Genomic DNA, 22,684 nt, shown 5'->3' on the forward strand with positions numbered 1-22,684 from the left:
GATTTTTTTTTTTATTAAAAGAGCTAGTCAATAGAGGTCGCCCTTCAATATTTACTGTCATCATCTGCGCGCTCTGCTGCCATATCGCGTGTTGTGTGCATGGTTTAGCTTATCAAGGAATCAAACCGGAAGTGTGAGGGTCGTGTTGTCGTCGTGACTGGGCAAATATCTGGCTGATTTCTCCTGCTCGTTCGTTCCGCTTCGCTGACCTGGTGCATTTTCGGTCAGACTAGTCTGGAAATTGTACAGGTACAAAAAGCCGGTTAGTCTACACCTAGCTAGCAGCACCTTTCACTTCAGTGAGTGAACCAACGTTACTTTACAGCACAGAGAAAAGTTGTGAACACCCAGCAATCGACCGCTACAACGTTGTCAAAACACTCACAGCTCATCAACACATCATCATGGCAGAGTAAGAGAAGTTTTATTTTTCCCTCCCTCCTTAAATTTTTAACTTGAGTTTTCGAATGCATGGTGCAGACTGGAACTGGGTGCAGACTGGAACTGGATGCAGCCCATCCCATTTACTAGCCTAGGCAGTGGTCCGGCCTTGTTGATTTTTGTCGTTTCCTTGTTTGCTGTCCGTACTCTTTCTCAAGGACGTTTCATTCATCGTGTTCCTTCGTGGAAACTAATTATTAAGGAAGGAGTTTTCATCTTGGCTTGGGAAAATTGTCGGATTTCGTCTCGGTCTTTTTTCTGTCATATTAAACAGCAATGATCCACAGTTTTAAACGTTGTTACTATTAGTAAAAAAAAAAATTAAGAGCTACTGACGTACTGTAAAAAAAAAAGACAATTTTGAAGTAATAAGTATTTTTGACCTGGCTTGACCATGGTATGGTTTGACCCCAAAAAAATGACCAAATTATTTCTGAACTGAGTTAATCCAGCCTTCCTTGTGTTTCGAAAGATTTAAAATGTGTAGTGTTGCTTTAAAATGAGTTATTAACTTTTAACTAAATGAGTGTGACTTAAAAATTTTATCAATTTTTGAAAAACAGTTTATAAATGCTTTTTAAATGTGTGGCGTTGAAACTATCATTTTACTCAAATTACATTTAAACTTAAAAAGCATATTATACCACACCTGTGTGTTAGTCATTTATATCCTGGTTCAATCCACTTCCTTGTTCGTTCTAAGTACCACTCCACTACTCTGGGTAAATCTTATTAAATGTTTGTACACCTCAGTTTAAAAAAAAACCAATTAATTAATGAAATGTTGTTAGATGAGAAGAGCTTACTGTAAAATTTAACAAAAACTTTAAAATAAATAATGTTTAAAAATATACAAAAATATTTCTGATCTTAGGGTGGAATTCACAAAGATTTAAGACTAGTCTTATCTCGAGTTAGGACGATGTACGACTTTTTTTTTAGTCCTAACTCATTGTGAAGTCCACCCCTGGTTTGACCATGGTTTGACCAAAATTTCAGGTTTAAATTGTAAATTGTTGCTCTCTAAGCTGTATGACTTTCAAACTTTATAGTAGGCTAAAAGCTCCCGTTTTAAATGTTCCCTCAACAACATGAACTTCAAGAAAGATCCTATTTTACAAGACAAAATTGTATTCAATCTTGCAGTGCATGTTATGCAAATTACATTTACACATGTGTATCCGAATCCCTTGTCAATGGTCTGGCTGGCTGGCTAATTTCTACATTGCATTTTCATAGACCTTTTTTTTTTTTTAACCAGCACAAAATGTTCAAAACAAATTAAAAGTACCATACAAATAACAGGGTTGAAAGAAAATCTTAGTCAATGAAAAAGCTGGTGGACCAGCCATTTGAAAACTAACTGGTACTGGCTAGTCACTGAAAACAAAAGCTATTTTTAAAAGTAATTCTTTTTCCAATGGTACAGGTTGAGATGATCATTTTACACAAATTGCAAGCATTTACCACACCTGTGTGTAAATTTATATCCTGGTTCAGTCCATTTCCTTGTTCGTTCTATAGTACCACTGCGAGGTCAAGCTTTTTTAATGTTAGTACACCTCAGTTTTAAAGGAAGGCCAAGCACTGTCTGGTTACTATTAAATGAACTGTTGTTGACTTTAGGACTGTTGTTGACTTTGGGACACGTGGCGTGTTGAAGCGCTATACTTGGCACTTGGAGTGTTGTGGCTGAGCAAACTACAGCCTCAACACCCTGCATGTCCCAAAGTTAACACCAAGGTGCTTTAGACTCAAGTTCTGGTGGTCAATCAATCAATCAATAAAACATTTATTTCCACATTCACATCACATGGAGGCATCATCCTAAAAGCCGAGGCTTGTGGCGGATGTGCCCGTTACAAGATTACAGAACAAAACAGGAATACAGCACTAAATAGACGAATAAATAAATACATACCACTACGGTAGATAACTACACAAAAGTGCTGTTCACATGACATCAATTTAACTGGGGTCCCTTGCTTAATTTTAGCGTGGTTGTAAAATGTAGTGTTTGACAAGCTAAATTGCAAAAGAACCTAGACGTAGCAGAAAATGATTTTGTCCTTTCACACAAGGTAAATTTTGTATAATTTTACAATACAACCATGCTGTACCTTAGCAAGGGACCCGTGTAAAAATGCTTACGTGTGAAAGGGGCTCTAGTCTTTGAATCGGCATGTGGGTTCGAATCCTGCTCGTGACACTTGTGTCCTTGACTAAAACACCTATAGCTTCACCCAGTGGTAAATGGGAGTGTGTTATGGCAGAGATGGTTCTTTCTTGTGAATGATTTGGCTTGGTGCGCCACATTTTTAGGCAGTACAGGCTGTGTGATGTAATAGTCGATGCTCTACATCCAAAGTAATTTCTTTTGCCAAAGCTGTGGTGCGGTGATGATTTTAATTCAAATTGTGTTCAAAAGTTTTAGCTTGGAGAAAGGTCGTTTTTAGAAAGGAAAGTTATAGTTTTACTGAGTACATTTCTGTAACAGCATCAAATCAGAGGTCATAATTTGTACAGGAAATGATAGACTTTCTATTTTGGCTAAATTACCATGTAGGCCATGTGTGTAAGTTCCTCAGGTTAGTGCTGGTACCATCACATGCTTTAAAGGAACACGTTGCCTTGGATCGGACGAGTTGGTCAAAACAAAAGCGTTTGTAACCGTTTTGTATATAATGGTTGGAAAGATGTTTTAAAAGTAGAATACAATGATCCACACAAGTTTGCATCGAAATTGCGTGGTTTTCCTTCTACTGTGCGAACTAACACGGTCGGCCATTTATGGGAGTCAACATTTTGACCCCCATAAATGGCCGACTTGTTAGTCGACGAGGTAAAAGGAAAACCACGCAATTTTGAGGCATGTTTGTGTGGATCATTGTATTCTACTTTTACAACATCTTTCTACCCATATGCATTTTATAAAAAACGGTTACAAACGCTTTTCAAAGACCAACTCGACCGATCCAAGGCAACGTGTTCCTTTAAAGGCGGTTTTGTTGCTGACAAACTACTTTTAAAAGGATGAATGAACTGATGTTGGTATGCTTAAATTCCTAAGTCAAAATTCATGTGTTTTTTTTAGACGAACTCAAAAATACAATGCCTACTTTTATATGTCGAGCTTTTCAAGTACCATGTAAAGGTCCAACATATTTTTTTTTAAATAAGAAATAACCCTCATGGGAATGCTCTGTACACAGGTACAAATGTACTTAAGACTACATACAGTCTAGTGGAGATTTGTTCCGGAATTCTAGCACAGTTACAAACTATCTGAGCATTCCCTCTATTTTATTTGATCTACGTTTATTACCCTCTTTTGTAATCCATCTTCACAAATGCGGTTGTCGTTCACCATGTTGTTGCTTAAAAATAAATAACTTGGCAAAGTGTTCTCCAACTTTGAATGTTAGTAAGCTTGGGCGATATCACGATATTATCGAATATCGCGATATTAATTTGGAAACGATTTCGATATCGGATGGATTTGGTTTTAATCGAAATATCGATATATCGCAATAATCGCGATAATCGCGATATATCGCAATATCGATTAAATATCGCGATGTATTTGCTAGCTGAGACATCTTGCACCTCATAGGTTTGGAGTAAAAGCAGAAGAATAGGTCATTAGAACACCTCTCTTAAGCTATGACTGTCTCTTCTACAACTTTCACTTGGAGTTTTAAGACTGATGATGTCAAATTTCATTAATCGCGATTATATCGAATATCGCGATATATTGTCGGCGATATATCGTGAATAAAATAAATCGATATCGCCCAAGCTTAAATGTTAGGCCTAAAGGTCGGCGCTTTGGGGGATCAATGTGAGCCCATTCATGCTTCAGGTAGTTATTGTCGTGTTCAAAGACCAAACTGTTCAGACTTTAGACCTTTCATTGGCACTTTAGTTTCCATTGTTATAAAATAGTTTGGTTGGTCTTTCACTGAATGTTGTTTAAATGTCACAGGATGCAGTCCTGACTGTGTGATGGGAGTTTAGAGATGATGGGAGTGGCATACTAATTTGTGTTTAAGGGACCCATGTAAAACAGTGAAGCCAGAATATTGGCTTTCAGCTAGCCACTGTGTGAAGTCCATACATGTAGTAATAGGATAGTCTCTCGAAGGTAACAATTATAGCTATTTAGCTCTGAAATTTGTTTCCCTAGTGCAGCATTTTTGGTAATTTGCATTCATTTGCTTCAAGCAGTGTTTGACATTTGGACAAATGTTGTGCTTTTGATAGGAGTGTATTGAGGGTAGAGCAGACTCTGCTGACTGAGTGGTAGGGAATGGTTTCGTTTTTTCTTTCTTTGTTAACCCTCCTACTGTCTGACCAATTCCAATGGGGGGATGACTTCAAGTAATAGATCAAGTGAACTACGTTATGCCAGCCTGCATTTATGTGATGGAGGACTTGAAATTTACAATGGACCACCACTCGTAGTATTGAGCCACTACTTAGATTAAGTCTGGCAGTCTTGTGGGTTTTTTTAAATGTTTTTTTTTATAATTATCGCTGTACATATTACTATGTTAAAAAAAACCATAGACAACAGATGTTCAGATGTTAACTTTGACTCTGATAATTTAATTAAGAATATACATTATTACTACATCTATTATTATCGTTGCGGTACCCGCTGCCACAACATAGGATTCGAACTGCCTCTAGCAATTGCACGGTTTTCCTTTTACATGTGTACCTCGAGGACTAACACAGTCGGCCATGTATTAGTTCCGACCGTGTTAGTTCGCAAAGTTATAGGAAAACCACACAAATTTGTGTGGATCATTGTATTCTACTTTTAAAACATCTTTCCAATATATGCATTTTATGACAAACGGTTACAAACGCTTTTTTAAGACCAACTCGACCGATCCAAGGCAACGTGTTTCCTTTAACATAAGCCCAGAATTCGGCATTGGAAAGCAGAGCCAAGAAACTGGTCCCTGGTTTGAGCTTTCGAGCAGGAAGTGCCTGGTTTTAGCATGGGTTTGTTGCTAATTGTGTTGTCAAGAGGTGTTCTTCATACTTTTCTTTTGTCATGTCCCACAGTGTACACAGTTATTTTTTGGCATAGTCATGGTGGTGAAAGCTCAATGGTTCTGTGTATAGTGATGCCAGCAGTAAACAATTTGTTGAACAGTCAACTTGCTTAGAAATGTTGCCATAGAGTGGGTCATACACAATCTTAGTATTTTTAGCCTTCATTTTGGAGCTCTGTACTTTAATACCGTGTTATTTAGTTTTTCTGTTATTATTGTTGTTTTCAAGAAATTCATCAAGTGTTTTTTCCTTGTCCATTTGCTTTTACTGCAATTGCTAGTTTCTTGAACCTTAGTAAGTACTGAAAACTTCATCCGACCAGTGTATAAGACCCTCTCCTCCCCGTTTCACTTGACCCCCGCTCCAAAACTCATGGGTAAAGGGAATATGGGTGGTTGCCAAGGCAAAGAAAGCAATGTCCGGGTTGTTCCGGACCATGATAAACCAATTAGTGAAAAATCAATGGATGTAAAGAAACAGGCGAAACAGTCCGTTGACGATGGTCTGAAACATCGAGGCAATGATGAGAGGTAAGAAGGTGGTTTTTTACAAAAACACCGGTGTGTCCCCTTTTTGGTGATGGAACAAATGTTATCTGCCCATATCTTTATTTTTTACTCATTCAGGATTTCAACAATAACAATTTTGCATTAAAATATAATTTTCCATTAACCGTTGTGTATAAAGCAATTGTATGATGGATTGCACTCAGGCCTATATAGTGTAGTCGACCACCATATTTGATGATTATAGTGGCGATGTGCACGCGATGCACACAACTCTTGGCCAATGATAGCCTTTCATGCGTGCACGTTTCATCAAAGATTGTGGTTAATGGCGGCATGCGCAATCCATTTATTATACTCAGTACTTTCCTGAGTTCTGTGAAAAAAGTGCTTCAAAGTTGTTTGTTTTGGTCCCAATAATTAAGGCAGATGTTATAAACCAATTTACTTCCCAATGCAACAGGATCCCAACTTGTGAAAAATATGCTTCAAACTTGTTTGTTTTTGTCCCAATATATAAGGTAGATGTTATTAACCAATTCACTTCCCAATGCAACAGGATCCCAACTTGTGAAAAATATGCTTCAAACTTGTTTCTTTTTTTTTCCCCCAATAATTAAGGCAGATGTTATAAACCAATACACTTCCCAATGCAACAGGATCCCAACTTGGTGCATGTCAGACTTTTGCTTTCAACTGGGCAGTTTGATGCATTTCATGCCTAGATACTCTTTAGCTGTAGATTGATTCAAACTGATCTTTGAAACAGTTTCAACTAACATGCTCACAAGTTCTGTAAAAAAAAAAGTGCTTCAAACTTGTCTTTCTTTCAATACTGAAGGCAGCTGTTATAAACCAGTTCACTTCCCAGTGACACAAGATCCAAATTTGGGATCCCACTTTGCATTTGTTCATCAAGTAGTCAGAGTTTCATATCGAACTTGTCTTTCTTTCAATGCTGAAGGCAGGCATTATAAACCAGTTCAGTTCCCAGTGACACAATATCCAAATTTGGGATACCACCTTGCATTTGTTCATCAAATAGTCCGAGTTTCAAACTTGTCTTTCTTTCAAAACTGAAGGCAGCTGTTATAAACCAGTTCAGTTCCCAGTGACACAAGATCCAAATTTGGGATCTCACTTTGCATTTTGTTCATCAAATAGTCAGAGTTTCAAACTTGTCTTTCTTTCAATACTGAAGGCAGCTGTTATAAACCAGTTCAGTTCCCAGTGACACAAGATCCAAATTTGGGATCTCACTTTGCATTTTGTTCATCAAATAGTCAGAGTTTCAAACTTGTCTTTCTTTCAATACTGAAGGCAGGCGTTATAAACCAGTTCAGTTTCCAGTGACACAATATCCAAATTTGGGATACCACCTTGCATTTGTTCATCAAATCGTCCGAGTTTCAAACTTGTCTTTCTTTCAATACTGAAGGCAGGCGTTATAAACCAGTTCAGTTCCCGGTGACACAAGATCCAAATTTGGGATCCATCTTTGCATTTGTCATGTTTGTACATCAAACAGTCAGAGTTTTGCTTTTGAACCAACTGTGGTGCATTTTGATGCATATCATGCCTACATTCTTCAGGTGAAAATTCCTTGAAACTGATCTAATTTCAGACAGTTTTTTAATAAATAAACATGCCTCGAAAGGTTTGACTGATGATGACGATGAGAACATGTTTTTTTTTCTTTGTTTTTTTCTTCTTCTGATTGTTTTTTTTTTCTCTCTCTTTTGTTTTCAGGGCAGACATTGCACTGATCGGCCTGGCCGTTATGGTAAGCAAAATATTTTCTTGTTGAAGTTGTTATTGACCAATTTCATATTTTTATAAACAACCCAATCCCGCCAATGGCATGTAGCGCTAACATGACCAATCAAAAAAGTCACGAAGAAAACTACAGGCTAAAAAAATGCAGAGCAACATTTATGTAACTGGAATGTTGCAAGGGGCACCACGGCAATAATCATAATGGGCATAGAGGAAGTTGCTTCCATTGCCTCTGTGAAGTATCATGCCTGAAATTGGGACATTTTAAGGTGCACCGAGGCATTAACCAGAAAGGCCAGGCAGTGCTTCCATTTATGAAGTATCAAGCCTGATGAATCTGGTCAGAGCAGTTCAAGGGGCACCAAGGCAATGACCAGGGGGCATGGAGGCAGCTTCATAAAATGTAGACCCCCATTGCCTCTGTGAAGTATCAGGCCTGAAACTAAAACATTTCAAGGGGCACCAAGGCAATGACCAAAAAGGCCAGGCAGTGCCTCTATTTATGAAGTATCTGCCTGAATCTGGTTAGAACGTTTCAAGGGGCAGCAAGGCAATGACCAGAGGCATGGAGGCAGTTGCCTCCATTTTCTCTGTAGATTATCAGACTTTTGAAGTAACATTGTACCGCAGAAGACTCTGATAGCAATGCAGTAGTACAATTCATCAAATTTATATTTCTGATTGTAATATTTCTTATGTTTCTTTTAACAGGGACAGAACCTGATCCTGAACATGAATGACCATGGATTTGTGGTGAGTATTTTATTTTTTGGGCAAAACCCTAACTGTCTGACCATTCTGACTATGCCAGCCGGCAATATCACACAGAACTCGGGGGAAAGAACTGAGTATACAGTGCTAATAACACACATCAGTGTAGTGGTGTATGGATAAAAAACAACATTCTTTAACATTTTTAACCCTGGGGCAAATTTAACATCTCTTATACATACATGTAGCACAGCCAGCCATCCTACTTCAGATTATTCAATATCAACCACTGTGATTGTGAGTGAGGAATAAATTTGCTAACCTGCAATTTGATGTGGTGAAAACAAACATACAAAGAAGTGCGGAAGTCCCTGATCTGTAAGCAGAGCCATCAAATTGGACGCTGTTGGTATTCCCACTGTTTGGCCGTGTCAGAAACGTTGACTTCAGCTATTACAGCTACGGCTAGATCGCGCGTGTCTGCCTTTTCTTCAACACTGGTAGACGTGCTGATCTAGCCAAAGCTATAGCCGAAATTGCCAATTCGAACAAGGCCTTAACGCCAAGTCACACTGCAGCGATAACGATAACGACGCAAAGAGAAGGCATTCTACTGGTTGAATTGCTCCACGCAGAATATACCCACGCTCATTCAACCAATCGAGGGTGTGCATTTTTTCTCGCTTTCGTTCACGTTATCGTGGCCTGTGTGACCAGGCCTTTACTCTGAATTGGAGGACTAGAATTTGTCTTTACCCGGTTTCTATCGGTGACAGGTCTGCGCCTTCAACCGTACCGTCTCGAAAGTGGATGACTTCTTGGCCAACGAGGCTAAAGGTACTAAGATCATCGGTGGCAAGTCCTTGGAGGATATGGTGTCCAAACTGAAGAAGCCTCGACGTGTTATGATGCTCGTCAAAGCCGGGTCTGCTGTGGATGCCTTCATTGACAAACTGGTACGTCGTAAATGTAGGACATGTAAGATGGGAGGTTCTGCATGGTGGAGGTTGTTAATGAATTAAATTTCTTTTTTGGGGGGGTTGAACAAAGAATTGACTAGAGTGGGATTCGAACCAACAACCTCTGGATTAACATGCCGGCGCTCTACCAACTGAGCTATCTAGCCCTATATTGGCGGTGTCCCTATTTTGTCAATATCTTTGTTCGGGGGTGCCATTAAATTTTAATAGACACAAGTTGTGATATTTTTCAGAAATTCTTTTGACTCTCCCCAAATTTTTATTTCAAATTTCATTTTTGTAAGGGGCCATTCAGAATAGTCACTTTTAAAAAGGTGTGAGATTTTTCCGAAATTCTTTTGACTCTTCCCAAATTTATTTTTAAAAGCTGGTCTAACTTTACGTATCTTATACACTGAAGAACAATCAAATGTCTGGTACCAAGCAGAAGATTAAGATCATATGCTGATTTCAAAACAGGGCTAGTGTAGCTAGCTACATGTACGCCCTAGGCTAGCCTATTTGGCTGAAAGTTCTCTTTTGAAATTGGTCCCATAGGTTTTCAAATTACTTGGGGAAAGTACCGAGTTAAGTGCATTTACACTATGTACTGTAGGGTAAAACACAGTACTGCAAGAGTGGCTCTAACTTACATGTAGCCTTGCTAAAGGCAGTCAAATTATTCACTCCGAAAAAAGACCGCAGCTGTATAAAAATCCACCCGTATTCACTGTGCGTAAAATGTGTGTAACCACATCGCACGACACGATGCCCCCGTACACTAACCGCATGTGTCGGCCGTCAGCCTGACGGCCTCCGCATGCGGTTAGTGGTACGAGTGCTTGTGTGCACAGTAGTCGTACGATGTGACAGTGTGTATACGGGTGGGTCATGCGGTGTGATTACACGCACCACGCACAGTGTATACGGGTGGGTTTACAGCGGCGTCTTTTCGGTGCCTTGAGCAAGGCTAGCTCTAACTAAGCCTTATTTTGGGCAAAATAAAGTCACCGCTGGGGGCGCTTGATCCGGGATTGAATAGGTGAATAAATGAATATTATTAAGTCAACAAAGATGCATAAAAAATACGTTTTTTATAGGTTTTTCTGTCCGTCACACCTACATTATAATACAAAGATATTAGTAAAAGTTATAACAATGTGTACTGTTAATGCACTTTTTTCAAGCCAAAATTGCCCTTCAAAGTGCCTTGCATTATTATTTAACTATGATTGTCATCGAGCTCTAAGCCTTCCTCAAGCAATCTCAACCTCTTTGAGGAGTGTAGCACCATCAGCCAGGAGGGCACAGGTTTCTAATCAATCACAACAATGATCTCTACCCTCGCAGGGTCGCAATCTCTACCCTCCCTGGAATGAGATTGCCAATTATAATTAAGTGTTTTGCTCAAGGACACAACTGTCACGACTCAAGACCTGAATTCACACCACTTAGGCCATGCAGCTGCGGACACACATATTAATATTTTGCATTATTATGTACATGTACATGTATGCTGCACATAAGTTATGTCAATCCGAATGTCTCAGGGTTTTTTCGAGGCCAATTATTTCTGTCTACTGGAATGCCAAATCAAATTTGGTTAATTTTATAAATTTATGAATCATAAAAAAAATTTTAAAATTAGAAAAAAAGTAAGGGCACCAGAGCAGCTCTAAATTATTGAGTTAAAATCGCGACTTTTATCTGAATTGTTATTGTGTCTTGTTTTCAGGTTCCTCTTTTGGAGAAAGGTGATATCATCATTGATGGTGGTAACTCTGAGTACTTGGACACGACAGTAAGTATAGCATTATGGTCATGTCACATCTCAAACAATTTACAGGCAACCAAGTTAAAGCAATTACTGTTTTTATTAATAGTATTGGTTTATTGAAATTAATTAGATGTACATTTTTCATCTTGTCTTGTCTTAAATTAAGGGTTCTTTGGCCAAAGTTCAAAAATTTAGGTCCAGAATGCCCCATAGTTGAGAGACCCCTGGTCAAAGATTGGTTAATACCCAACAAAATGTATTGACCAAAAAAAAACTTCTTTTGTAGGAAATGTTGGACATATTGGAAGAAAAGGATTCCCATTCAAAAAAGGGATTCCCTTTTGAAAAAAGGATTCCCAATTGAACATTGAAAATATGGGTAGTGTTAATTGTGTCTTCCGCCATCTGATTAATATTGGTTTATAAATCGTGTTAACAGCGTCGCTGCAAAGCCCTCCAAGAGAAGGGGATTCTATTTGTTGGTAGCGGTGTGAGTGGAGGAGAGGATGGTGCTCGCTACGGTCCGTCCCTCATGCCCGGAGGAGCCAAGGAGGCCTGGTAAGATAGTGATGTTTAAGTTGAGAAATCATTTCATTCACCATGTTCACTTTGAAGTAATATGGCTACTTAAATAGATATATGTTTTTATGCCCCCAAATTTGAATCTGAGAAGCATTACTGCAGTAATGTTTCTCAGATTGTGTATTCCTACTAGGGATTACTCTTCGCTCCGGATTTGATATCTCCAAAAACGTGACCATCTTTTGAATTTAATTAGTCACCAATTTATTTTGTTGTATTGACCACTGGCACGCACGTCACACGCGGCGACTGTGTCACGCTCACCTTTTTGGTTGGCAAATAGGTTTACGTGTAAACGCAGCATCGCCTAAAAATACCTACTACACACTGAATAACGCATAGTGACATTGACCACCAAGATGGCGCATCCAGGATTTTTTTATGATGACGTCGGGTGATTTGGGTCATTACACTACATTATACTGTCATAGGATTAATACGATCAAACGGTTACAAAAACCAACTTTAAGGTATACTTTTCAGCTGCTGTTGCAGGGACCTAATGTTAAAGGCAGTGGACACTATTGGTAATTGTCAAGGACTAGTCTTCACAGTTGGTGTACCTCAACATATGCATAAAATAACAAACCTGTGAAAATTTGAGCTCAATCGGTCATCTAACTTGCGAGATAATAACGAAAGAAAAAACACCCTTGTCACACGAAGTTGTGTGCGTTTAGATGGTTGATTTCGAGACCTCAAGTTCTAAACCTGAGGTCTCAAAATCAAATTCGTGAAAAATTACTTCTTTCTCAAAAACTATGGCACTTCAGAGGGAGCCGTTTCTCACAATGTTTTATACCATCAACCTCTCCCCATTACTCGTTACCAAGTAAGGTTTCGTGCTAATAATTATTTTGAGTAATTACCAGTAGTGTCCACTGCCTTTAATAGACAAGTAGGACTTAGCTCTTTGCGATGGCTTTCTACACAAAAAAACATTCTCCCTATTACTTTGGAATTGGCTCTGTTGATTGATAAGTATAAGAAAATAATTTTGAGAAATTTCCTCTTTGTTTCGTTGTGTTTCAGGCCACATGTCAAGGATATTTTCCAGGGCATTGCAGCTAAAGTTGGCGATGAGCCATGCTGTGATTGGGTGAGTGATTTATTCATGCGTTTATTTTTATAATGGGTCACACTACATGAATGTTCCCTTCAGGGCTTAATGAAACTGATACATATTCAGTATCTTTGGTGTTTATGAATAATTCAGTTACCTCTGCGGCTCAGGAGATTTTTGTAATCACTCTTAAAGCCATTGGACCCTTTCGGTAAAACAGTATTGTCCAAGGCCCACACTTTGTGTATCGCAACTTCTATATCAAATAACAAACCTGTGAAAATTTAGGCTCAATCGGTCATCGGAGTCGGGAGAAAATAACGGGGAAAACCCACCCTTGTATCTGCACGTTTCGCCGTGTCATGACATGTGTTTAAAATAAATCCGTAATTCTCGATATATCGAGAATTGAATCGAGAATTGATATTGTTTTACTGTTTTCTCAACAACAAAAAAGTCTTTCACCATTACCTTCTGTAAACCCTGTAAGTTATTTGTAAATCTGTGAACTTTTTTGTTTCGTTTCTGTACCGAAAGGGTCCAATAAGCCTTTTTGAGATATGGCGGACACATTGCTAAATGTACAACACTATCAGGTTTGGGTAAATTTGTGTGTGTACACCCAAACCAAACAGTCCACCCCTATCACGTTCGCCATACCTCAAAAAGGCTTATGGCTTTAAAATGAATGGCAATAATAACGTTTGGGTAGAAGCTTAAAGCAGCCTTCGATAGTACATGTATAAATCATTTTTAGAAACATTTCACAAAGTAATGTAGTTATGCCCCAAATTTGAGTCTGAGGAATGTCCTCAGATTGTGTATTCCTAATAGGGAGTATTCTTCTTGCGTGGACGTACATAATCACTCCCGATTTTCGGCGCTATCTCAAAAATATTACCACATGTTAGTTTTATTGTATTGACCCCTTGCACGCGCGTCACACGCGGCGACAGTACGCAATACACCAGATGGTGGACTGTACTTTCACGGAAGAAGAAGAAGAAGACTGATGCCATGCGCACCATGTTGGTGGGCAGTTAGGTTCACGTGTATTAACGCCACGTCGCCTAAAATGCACGCTTCACTGCATAATGCACAGCATAGAGTTATATATACAAACGCACAGTGAAATTGCCCACCAGTATGGCGCATTCAAGATTTTTCGGATGATGACGTCAGGTGAAATGGGCCATTACACCTACATTTATATAAGATTGAAACAATCGAGCGGTTAAAAAAACCAAAGGTATATTTTGTCGCAAAAGAAGTTACCTTAACATGATTATCCGTATTGTTACTAGATATCATGAATATTTATTATGTTTGTAAACTATGAATAATTCATTCGTGTCATACAGGTCGGAGATGAGGGAGCAGGTCACTATGTGAAGATGGTACACAACGGTATCGAATATGGAGACATGCAGCTGATCTGTGAGGCGTACCACTTGATGAAAGACCTCCTTGGAATGTCCTGTGATGAAATGGCAGAGGTAATTAAAGGAACACGTTGCCTTGGGTCGGTCGAGTTGGTCTTTGAAAAGCGTTTGTAAACAGTTTGTTATAAAATGCATATAGGATTAGAAAGATATTTTAAAAGTAGAATATAATGATCCACACAAGTAGACATCTGGGCCCAATTTCGTAGAGCTGCTGCGCAAAAAAAAATTGCTAAGCATGAAATTTTTGCCTTGATAAAAATAGGATGACCATACAAATTTCTTCGTGATTTTCAGGATAAGCGGAGAATAGCTGAATACCAGTAACAAGCAATATGCAACACATGAAAACTTGGTTGGTAATCCTGTTTTTATCAAGGAAGAAATTTCATGCTTAGCAAATTTTTGTGCTTAGCAGCTCTATGAAGTTGGGCCCTGCTTTAGACATCTCATGTACAATGATGAATTTTGTTTGTGGACAACAGGTGATGGCTGAGTGGAACAAGACAGAACTGGACTCCTTCCTGATTGAGATCTCAGCAGACATCCTCAAGTTTAAGGACACAGACGGTTCACCGCTGGTGGAGAAGATCCGTGATACGGCTGGACAGGTTGGTCTCTAAAGATATATCTTTGGTTAAACCAGACCGATCCATTAAGCCCAGCCCCATAACATATTGACCAATCACAACCCATTGTGCAACCAAAGGTCCGTCAAATTAAGGTCCGACATGCGTGCGCGTATGCTTGGCGCGCGCGGCAGAGTTGTGCAGAATGGCATGGGAGAGGCACACGTGTTTTTGCTCGCACGTGCGCCGTGGGCGAGCCTAATGGATCGGTGTATTATTTCTCCAATATGAGGTTCTTTCCTCTTCTCTCTTATAACAACTGCTCCACCACTGGTCTCAAATTCGGGTGACAAAACCTCAAGACTGTATGTACACCAGGGCTTGATGCTTGATGTTTGATGATTACCCCTATTAAAGCAGTAAGCTTGTCCAAGGTGTGGTACATGTATAGGGGTGGTCGTGTTGTGCGGTCAGGAAGGTGCAGTATTTTACAAGGTGCGAGTAAAAACATCCTTGTAGCTCGGCATTTTTACTGGACCATAACTCTTTTTACATAACGAATCAAAATGCACCAGACTGCAGGGCTTGTAGCTCAGCATTGTTACTGGTTTTTGAGTATTGATCTTTGGTTTTGGTCATCTTCTTTCTCGAACAGAAAGGAACGGGAAAATGGACTGCCATCTCTGCCTTGGATGCTGGTATGCCAGTCACACTCATTGGTAAGAAGTGATTATGCGAAATATTTTTACTTGGTTATTAAATAGCACACATATCCCAGCAGCTATATATCAAGGGGCTTTACAACATTTTTATCTTAAAGCCATTGGACACTTTCAGAACAGAAAAAAACAAAGGTTCTCAGATTTACAAATAACCTACAGGGTTTACAGGAGGTAATGGTGAAGACTTCTCTTGAAGTATTGTTCCATGAAATGCTTTACTTTTTGAGAAAACATTAAAACAACTATCAACTTTCAATATCGAGAATTACGGATTTATTTTAAACACATGTCATATGACACGGCGAAACGTGCGGAAACAAGGGTGGGTGTTCCCGTTATTTTCTCCCGACTCCGACGACCGATTGAGCCTAAATTTTCACAGGTGTTATTTTATATATAAGGTGTGATACACAAAGTGTGGGCCTTTGGACAACACTGTTTACCGAAAGTGTCCAATGGCTTTGATAATCGAAATGAAAAAAATCTGAAGGTTTTGGGGGGTTTTGTTTTTACCACGCCTCTGACCTATTCATGTTTTTTCTCCCCCACCAAATCGTTCCCTAACTCAGGAGAGGCAGTGTTTGCTCGTTGTCTGTCTTCCATTAAAGATCTACGCATTGAGGCTAGCAAGGTCCTTCCCGGCCCAGGCCCAGCAAAGTTTGAAGGAGATAAGAAAGAAATGGTTGAGCACATTCGCAAGGTTTGTAGTTCTTAAAGCCATTCAGTCTTGATGACAAATCACGACACTGATTAAAAGATTTTGGTACTTTTTCAAAATGTCCACAGATTTACATTAAACTTACTGGGTTTTTAAGATAATGACAGTGGAAAGCTTCCCTTCAAATATTACTTACTGAGGTGCTGTAGTTTTTGAGAAATAGGTAAAACAGTGTCATAAAAATATGTTTGTAAATGTTTAAAATAATTTTCATGACATTGTTTTACTCATTTCCCAAAAACCACAGCACCTCAGCACATAATATTTTCAGGGAAGCTTTCTACTACCATTATCTTCAAACTGTGTAAGTTTAATGTAAATCTGTAGACATTGTGTTTTTTGTCCTACAAAAAGTACATACCGGTACACCCTTTAATCTTCGACCTCTGGATTAATGTATTGGAACTCTACCAACTGAGCTATCCACCCTAATGTTGGCGGTCTATCTATTCATGCTAATGGTCAATATCTTTGTTCAGGGTTGCCAGTCAGAAGCCATAAAATAATCGTTAGATGCAACGTTTTTTGTAGTTACCATCAATTTTGAAGACTTTATTTCATCTGGTTTCAGGCTCTGTATGCTTCCAAGATTGTTTCCTACACCCAGGGTTTCATGCTTCTCCGTGAAGCAGCGAAACAATTCAACTGGACCCTGAACTACGGTGGTATTGCGTTGATGTGGCGCGGTGGCTGTATCATCCGCAGGTATGGAATAAAAAAACATGCAACCCAAACCTACATGTACCCCGATTAATTTAATTCGGGTTTCATCTTTGAGGTAGCAAGGCCATTTTCATTTTGCAGAGGGCACTTTTGGCGGACAATCTCAAAAGTTGTTTTAAAGGGAACACCTTGCCTTGGATCGGTCGAGTTGGTCTTTGAAAAGCGTTTGTAACCATTTGATATAAAATGCATATGATTAGAAAGATGTTGTAAAAGTAGAATACAATGATCCACACAAACATGCCTTGAAATTGCACAGTTTTCCTTTTACCTAGTGGACTAACACGGTCGGCCATTTATGGGAGACAAATCTTTGACTCCCATAAATGGCTGACCGTGTTAGTTTGCTAAGACATCTTTCTAACCATATGCATTTTATAATAAACGGTTAAAAACGCTTTTTACAGACCAACTCGTCCGATCCAAAGCAACGTGTTCCTTTAAAGTTTTGAAGGGGCACCAGGGCAACAAAGACTGTTACCTTTGTGTGACCTTTGTCTAATACCAAGTACATTATTGCAGTTGAATTTTTCCCCTGTTTCGCCTATATTCATTGAAATCTGAATGATGGTATGTCTTCATTTTACAGCCGTTTCCTTGGTAACATCAAAGAAGCCTTCGACAAGAACAGTGAACTTTCCAACCTTCTTCTTGACGACTTCTTCAAGGGAGAAATCCTGAAGTGCCAGGTAACATCATTTATATCCCCCTACCCTACCCCACCCAATACTCTAACCCATCCTTCCCAGCTGCTCTCTCCTCCATCCCATTTTGTAATAAAACCAGTTTGTTCTCGATCTCTCTTCAAGGACTATTGGCGCAAGGAGGTATCCCAAGCTTGACTGGTATAGCCGAGTGCTGCGCCCTGGCACCGCTAAACTCAATTATCAACAAGGCCTACCAGCCCCACCCCAACTCTTACAATCCCCTTTCTTATAATAAATCCACTTTTATTTTTTCTCAAGGACTCTTTGCGCAAGGTTGTTTCCCAAGCTGCCTTGACTGGTATAGCCGAGTGCTGTGCCCTGGCACCGCTAAACTCAATCATCAACAAAGCCTACCAATCCCACCCAACCCAACCCCAACTCTTACAATCCCCTTTCTTATGATAAATCCACTTTGATGTTTCTTCAAGGACTCTTGGCGCAAGGTGGTGTCCCAAGCTGCCTTGAATGGTATAGCTGAGTGCTGCGCCCTGGCACCGCTAAACCCACTCATCAACAACACCCACTTTGGCACCTGTAATCCCGTCCATCAATAATGCCAACCCATCCCATCCCCAACAATCCCCTTCCTTATAATAAATACAGTTTGTGACTTATGCTCCCCTGACCAGCTGATTGCTGGGCCCTGGCATCCCTTAACAAAATCATCAACAATGCCTACCAACCCCACCCCAACTCCATCAATCCCTTTTCTTATAATAATCCTGATTATTCTCGATCTCTCTTCAAGGACTCTTGGCGCAAGGTGGTGTCCCAAGCTGCCTTGATCGGCTGATTGATTGCTGGGCCCTGACACCCCTAAACCCACTCATCAACCATGTCCACCTTGGCATCCTTAAACCCACTAATCAACAACGCCTACCAACCCCACCCCAACTCCATCAATCCCCTTTTTTATAATAATCCTGTTTATTCTCGATCTCTCTTCAAGGACTCTTGGCGTATAAGGTGGTGTCCCAAGCTGCCTTGATCGGCTGATTGCTGGGCCCTGACACCCCTAAACTCACTCATCAACGACGCCTTCTAACCCCCACCCCAACTCCATCAATCCCCTTTCTTATGATAAATCCACTTTGATTTTTCTTCAAGGACTCTTGGCGCAAGGTGGTGTCCCAAGCTGCCTTGAATGGTATAGCTGAGTGCTGCGCCCTGGCACCGCTAAACCCACTAATCAACAACACCCACTTTGGCACCTGTAATCCCGTCCATCAATAATGCCAACCCATCCCATCCCCAACCAACAATCCCCTTCCTTATAATAAATACAGTTTGTGACTTATGCTGCCCTGACCAGCTGATTGCTGGGCCCTGACATCCCTTAACAAAATCATCAACAGTGCCTACCAATTCACCCCACCCCAACTCCATCAATCCCTTTTCTTATAATAATCCTGATTATTCTCGATCTCTCTTCAAGGACTCTTGGCGCAAGGTGGTGTCCCAAGCTGCCCTGATCGGCTGATTGATTGCTGGGCCCTGACACCCCTAAACCCACTCATCAACCATGCCTACTAACCCCATCCCAACTCCATCAATCCCCTTTCTTATAATAATCCTGTTTATTCTCGGTCTCTCTTCAAGGACTCTTGGCGCAAGGTGGTGTCCCAAGCTGCCCTAACCGGTATTGCTACTCCAGCGTTCAGCTCTGCCCTGGCCTTCTTTGATGGTTTCCGCTCTGAACGCACTCCAGCCAATCTCATTCAGGTACTACTCTATACTTTTCTCAACCTAGAATTACTTTAAGAAGAATAATAATATAAATTACTTTTATATACTGCTTAAAGTCACCTGGAAATAGAATTGTTTTTTCTTTCAAACATAAGAGTATATGCTTACGAACAATTCATCATATACATAATTATTATTTTGTTCCTCTGAGCACTTACAGACTTTCTTTTGGAGGTGTTTGGCTCTATAGAAATGCGATTGTAATTATTGTTATTATTAGTGTGGAGATTATTGCAGTTTTTGACAGATACCCAACTATGTATTATTATTATCGCCAAGTACGCACTAATCCTCCAATCAGATTTGCAGAATGGAGTGGTGATAAAAACCTATACTGCACGGCTAATATCACTACCATGCGTCTTGTGTGTTCTATGTCACGCGCCAAGTTTGCTTGAAGATAAATACGTTATCACACGCGCGCTCGTGAAAATACGGAAATTAAAGCGCGTCTGCGACCCATATTCAACTCGGACTTCGGCCTCGTTGGATATTGGACGCAGAAGCGCTATATTTTTCTGTTTTATATATAACTTATATTATCATCACTGCTCAAAATTGTCCTCACTGATGATTGTTTTCCTGATCTTCTCTCGTTACAGGCCCAGCGTGATTACTTTGGGGCCCACACCTACGAGCTCCTGGCTTCCCCAGGCAAGTTTGTCCACACCAACTGGACCGGTCACGGAGGGAATGTTTCTTCCAGTACATACAACGCTTAGACTCCGTAAATAAACAAGGGGATGTATACTGTGTATCCATGGGAAGTGGATGGTTACATTTTGTTATTGTTGTTGTTGTTATTTTTGTTTTGTTTTTTCTTGTGTAGACCAAAAGTTGGAAAGTTTTCTCAGAAATAATTGCTTTTAGTTCTTAGGGAGATTCTCAAAAGTTAGGTATGTTTCCGATGGTATACGTCATTGTGCCAAAGTGCAGAAGCAATCCGACAGCAGCAATATGTGTGTTAGTATTTTGAACGTTCCACTGGAGCGTTCTAGTGGGCTAACGAAACAGTCCATGAACACATGCTGGAATTCTGGACCATTCTAAGTTCTAAAATGCACCCATTATTATATAACTTGGGATTGTCATGTTCCCTGCCTCAATGGCAGTCACTCAAATATCATTTCTGTAAAGGGACCACGCTAATACGGACACTTAATCTCATGGGCCTAATTTCATAGAGCTGCTTTAAACAGCAAACAGGATACCAGTCACAGATGGTACTTGAGTAATGTTTTTTTGTGGGTAACCTTATATTCTGGTAAACATATGTTTCTTGTGCCAAGCTACCTTTTATGCTTATGTATCTCATTGAAATTGAGCCCTGTTTACCAATTGCTGTGTTACTTCAAAAGTCAACTATTTAAAACAAATTTTGTGAGTAAATTTTATTGTTATAGTACAGATTTGGTAACGGTGCTGAGTTTGGGTCATATCTAATGCAGCTGGAGTGGTCTTAAACGCACATGTTGAATTGTTTTCATGTTGTAAACAAAATTATTTTGTCGACAAGAAATCCTTCCATTAAAATGCTCTTCCAAAATACAAAATTTCTTCTGTCTGCACTCTAATGAAACTAAACTTTGAGAAAAAGGACCTAGTTTACCACCATGTGAAAACCACCATAATTGAATGACTGATTGACCAATCGCTCTGGACTAAAGTTCTGGTGTTTTGGATCAGCAGAGTGTGGGTTCGAGTCCCAGCAGTCTTGACACTTGTGTCCTATAAGCAACTCACTGAACCATTATTGCTTCGTCTTTCTGATGGGGCGTAAAGGCGGGTCACGGTTAATGCACATAATATAACTCTGCTTCATTCATCACTTGTAAGGAAGAAGTAAACCCTTGAATGGTGCTACAGAAAAGAGAATCATAAACCAAAAACTTCTTAAATTTGTAAACGTATTTCAAGCGCTTTGAGTACCTTAAGTTCTTGGTAATGATACGTCCACTATAAGACTGCTGTGTTATTATGAACATGGATTAAGACTAAACTATTAACAGTGAGTAAGTTTTGAGAATTGAACAAAGACCCAGCAGCGCAGAAGTTTAAAGATGAATGTTTTTGCTTATCAGATTTTGTTTTTTTTTTGCTTAAACAGATTTATCATTCCTATTTTTGTTAGTCAAAGTACATTTGAAAGCAACTATTTTTGTACATCATAGTTAGTAAGTTGGTTGATCGCCTTTAAAAGTACTTGTTGAACATTATTATTAATCAAATAAATAGTATATGTCAAGCTTTATATATGTACTGATAAAAAAAAGTTACTGATATAAAAGTTTTTCTCAGATTATGTGTTATAGATTCTTAAACTTTAAGTTTAAAATTGGCTTTTAAATAGTTTCAGGGCGCCCTTATTTTAAAAATACTAAAAAGTGTGTGGGGAAAAAATCTACGGGTGACATTCCTCAATTGCATAATGGAGGGCACCCTCTGTCTGTATGAAACTGATAGTTTTTATAATTTTGGGGGAACTATGGTAATGATATCTTTGGAAGTTGTTGACACTCAAAAAAAAAATATTAAAGCTTGCTCACAAACTCCTTGTTTCACACTGGACAAAAAAAAATGTGAAAAGCAATAAGCCACTTCGGAGTGGGTATTGTCAAAAGGTTACGAGAGATAGACAAAGTCTGTTGTCAGCAGTAACAGACATGCGCCACTGACATTCCGAAGTGGCTCATTCACTTTATCAGATGATGCAATCGTAATAAAGTTATTTCAGTTTCAACAAAGTTGTATTTCGAGCAATATTATTGTACTTTTGGAATTGTCTTGATCGAGGTGGAATAAAGTTTATTAGCTTTTGTAATGCTTGATGTATATACTAAGTGTTTTAATTTATATTCCCAGGTCAAAATTCCAGTTGAACCTAGTTAACTGGGGTCAACTGGTTCAACTGGATAGTGATAAAACTCGTCCATTTTCCATATTAACCAACTGGTTTGTACTAGGTTTAACTGTGTTCAACTAGGTTGAAATTATAAACCAATTGGTCCCTGTACATTTTTAATATTAAACCAACTGGTTTTAACTGTGTTTAACTAGTTTATCAACTGGTCAGTTAAACCCAGTTTAACTAGGTTCAACTGGAATTTCGACCTGGGTTTTGTGTATAAGATGATCTTCCCCATCAAGGTAAAACTCGGCAAACTCCTACGCACAA

General features: G+C 39.4%; 1 protein-coding gene across 1 annotated transcript; it reads left to right on the top strand.

Annotated features, from left to right (window-relative positions):
- The first annotated feature begins 119 nt into the window (after positions 1-119).
- LOC139950608 (6-phosphogluconate dehydrogenase, decarboxylating-like) lies at positions 120-22,330 on the top strand. The gene is made up of 15 exons (XM_071949366.1): positions 120-412; positions 7,764-7,797; positions 8,502-8,543; positions 9,278-9,457; positions 11,196-11,261; positions 11,677-11,795; positions 12,852-12,918; positions 14,244-14,378; positions 14,810-14,935; positions 15,549-15,612; positions 16,185-16,315; positions 16,905-17,038; positions 17,646-17,745; positions 19,363-19,485; positions 20,112-22,330. The coding sequence occupies exons 1-15, from the start codon at positions 405-407 to the stop codon at positions 20,229-20,231; spliced, it is 1,449 nt and encodes a 482-aa protein (XP_071805467.1). The 5' UTR covers positions 120-404; the 3' UTR covers positions 20,232-22,330.
- Positions 22,331-22,684: the final 354 nt, after the last annotated feature.

This window comes from Asterias amurensis, chromosome 18 (genome assembly GCF_032118995.1).
Source record: "Asterias amurensis chromosome 18, ASM3211899v1".
Classification (NCBI taxonomy): Eukaryota; Metazoa; Echinodermata; class Asteroidea; order Forcipulatida; family Asteriidae; genus Asterias; species Asterias amurensis.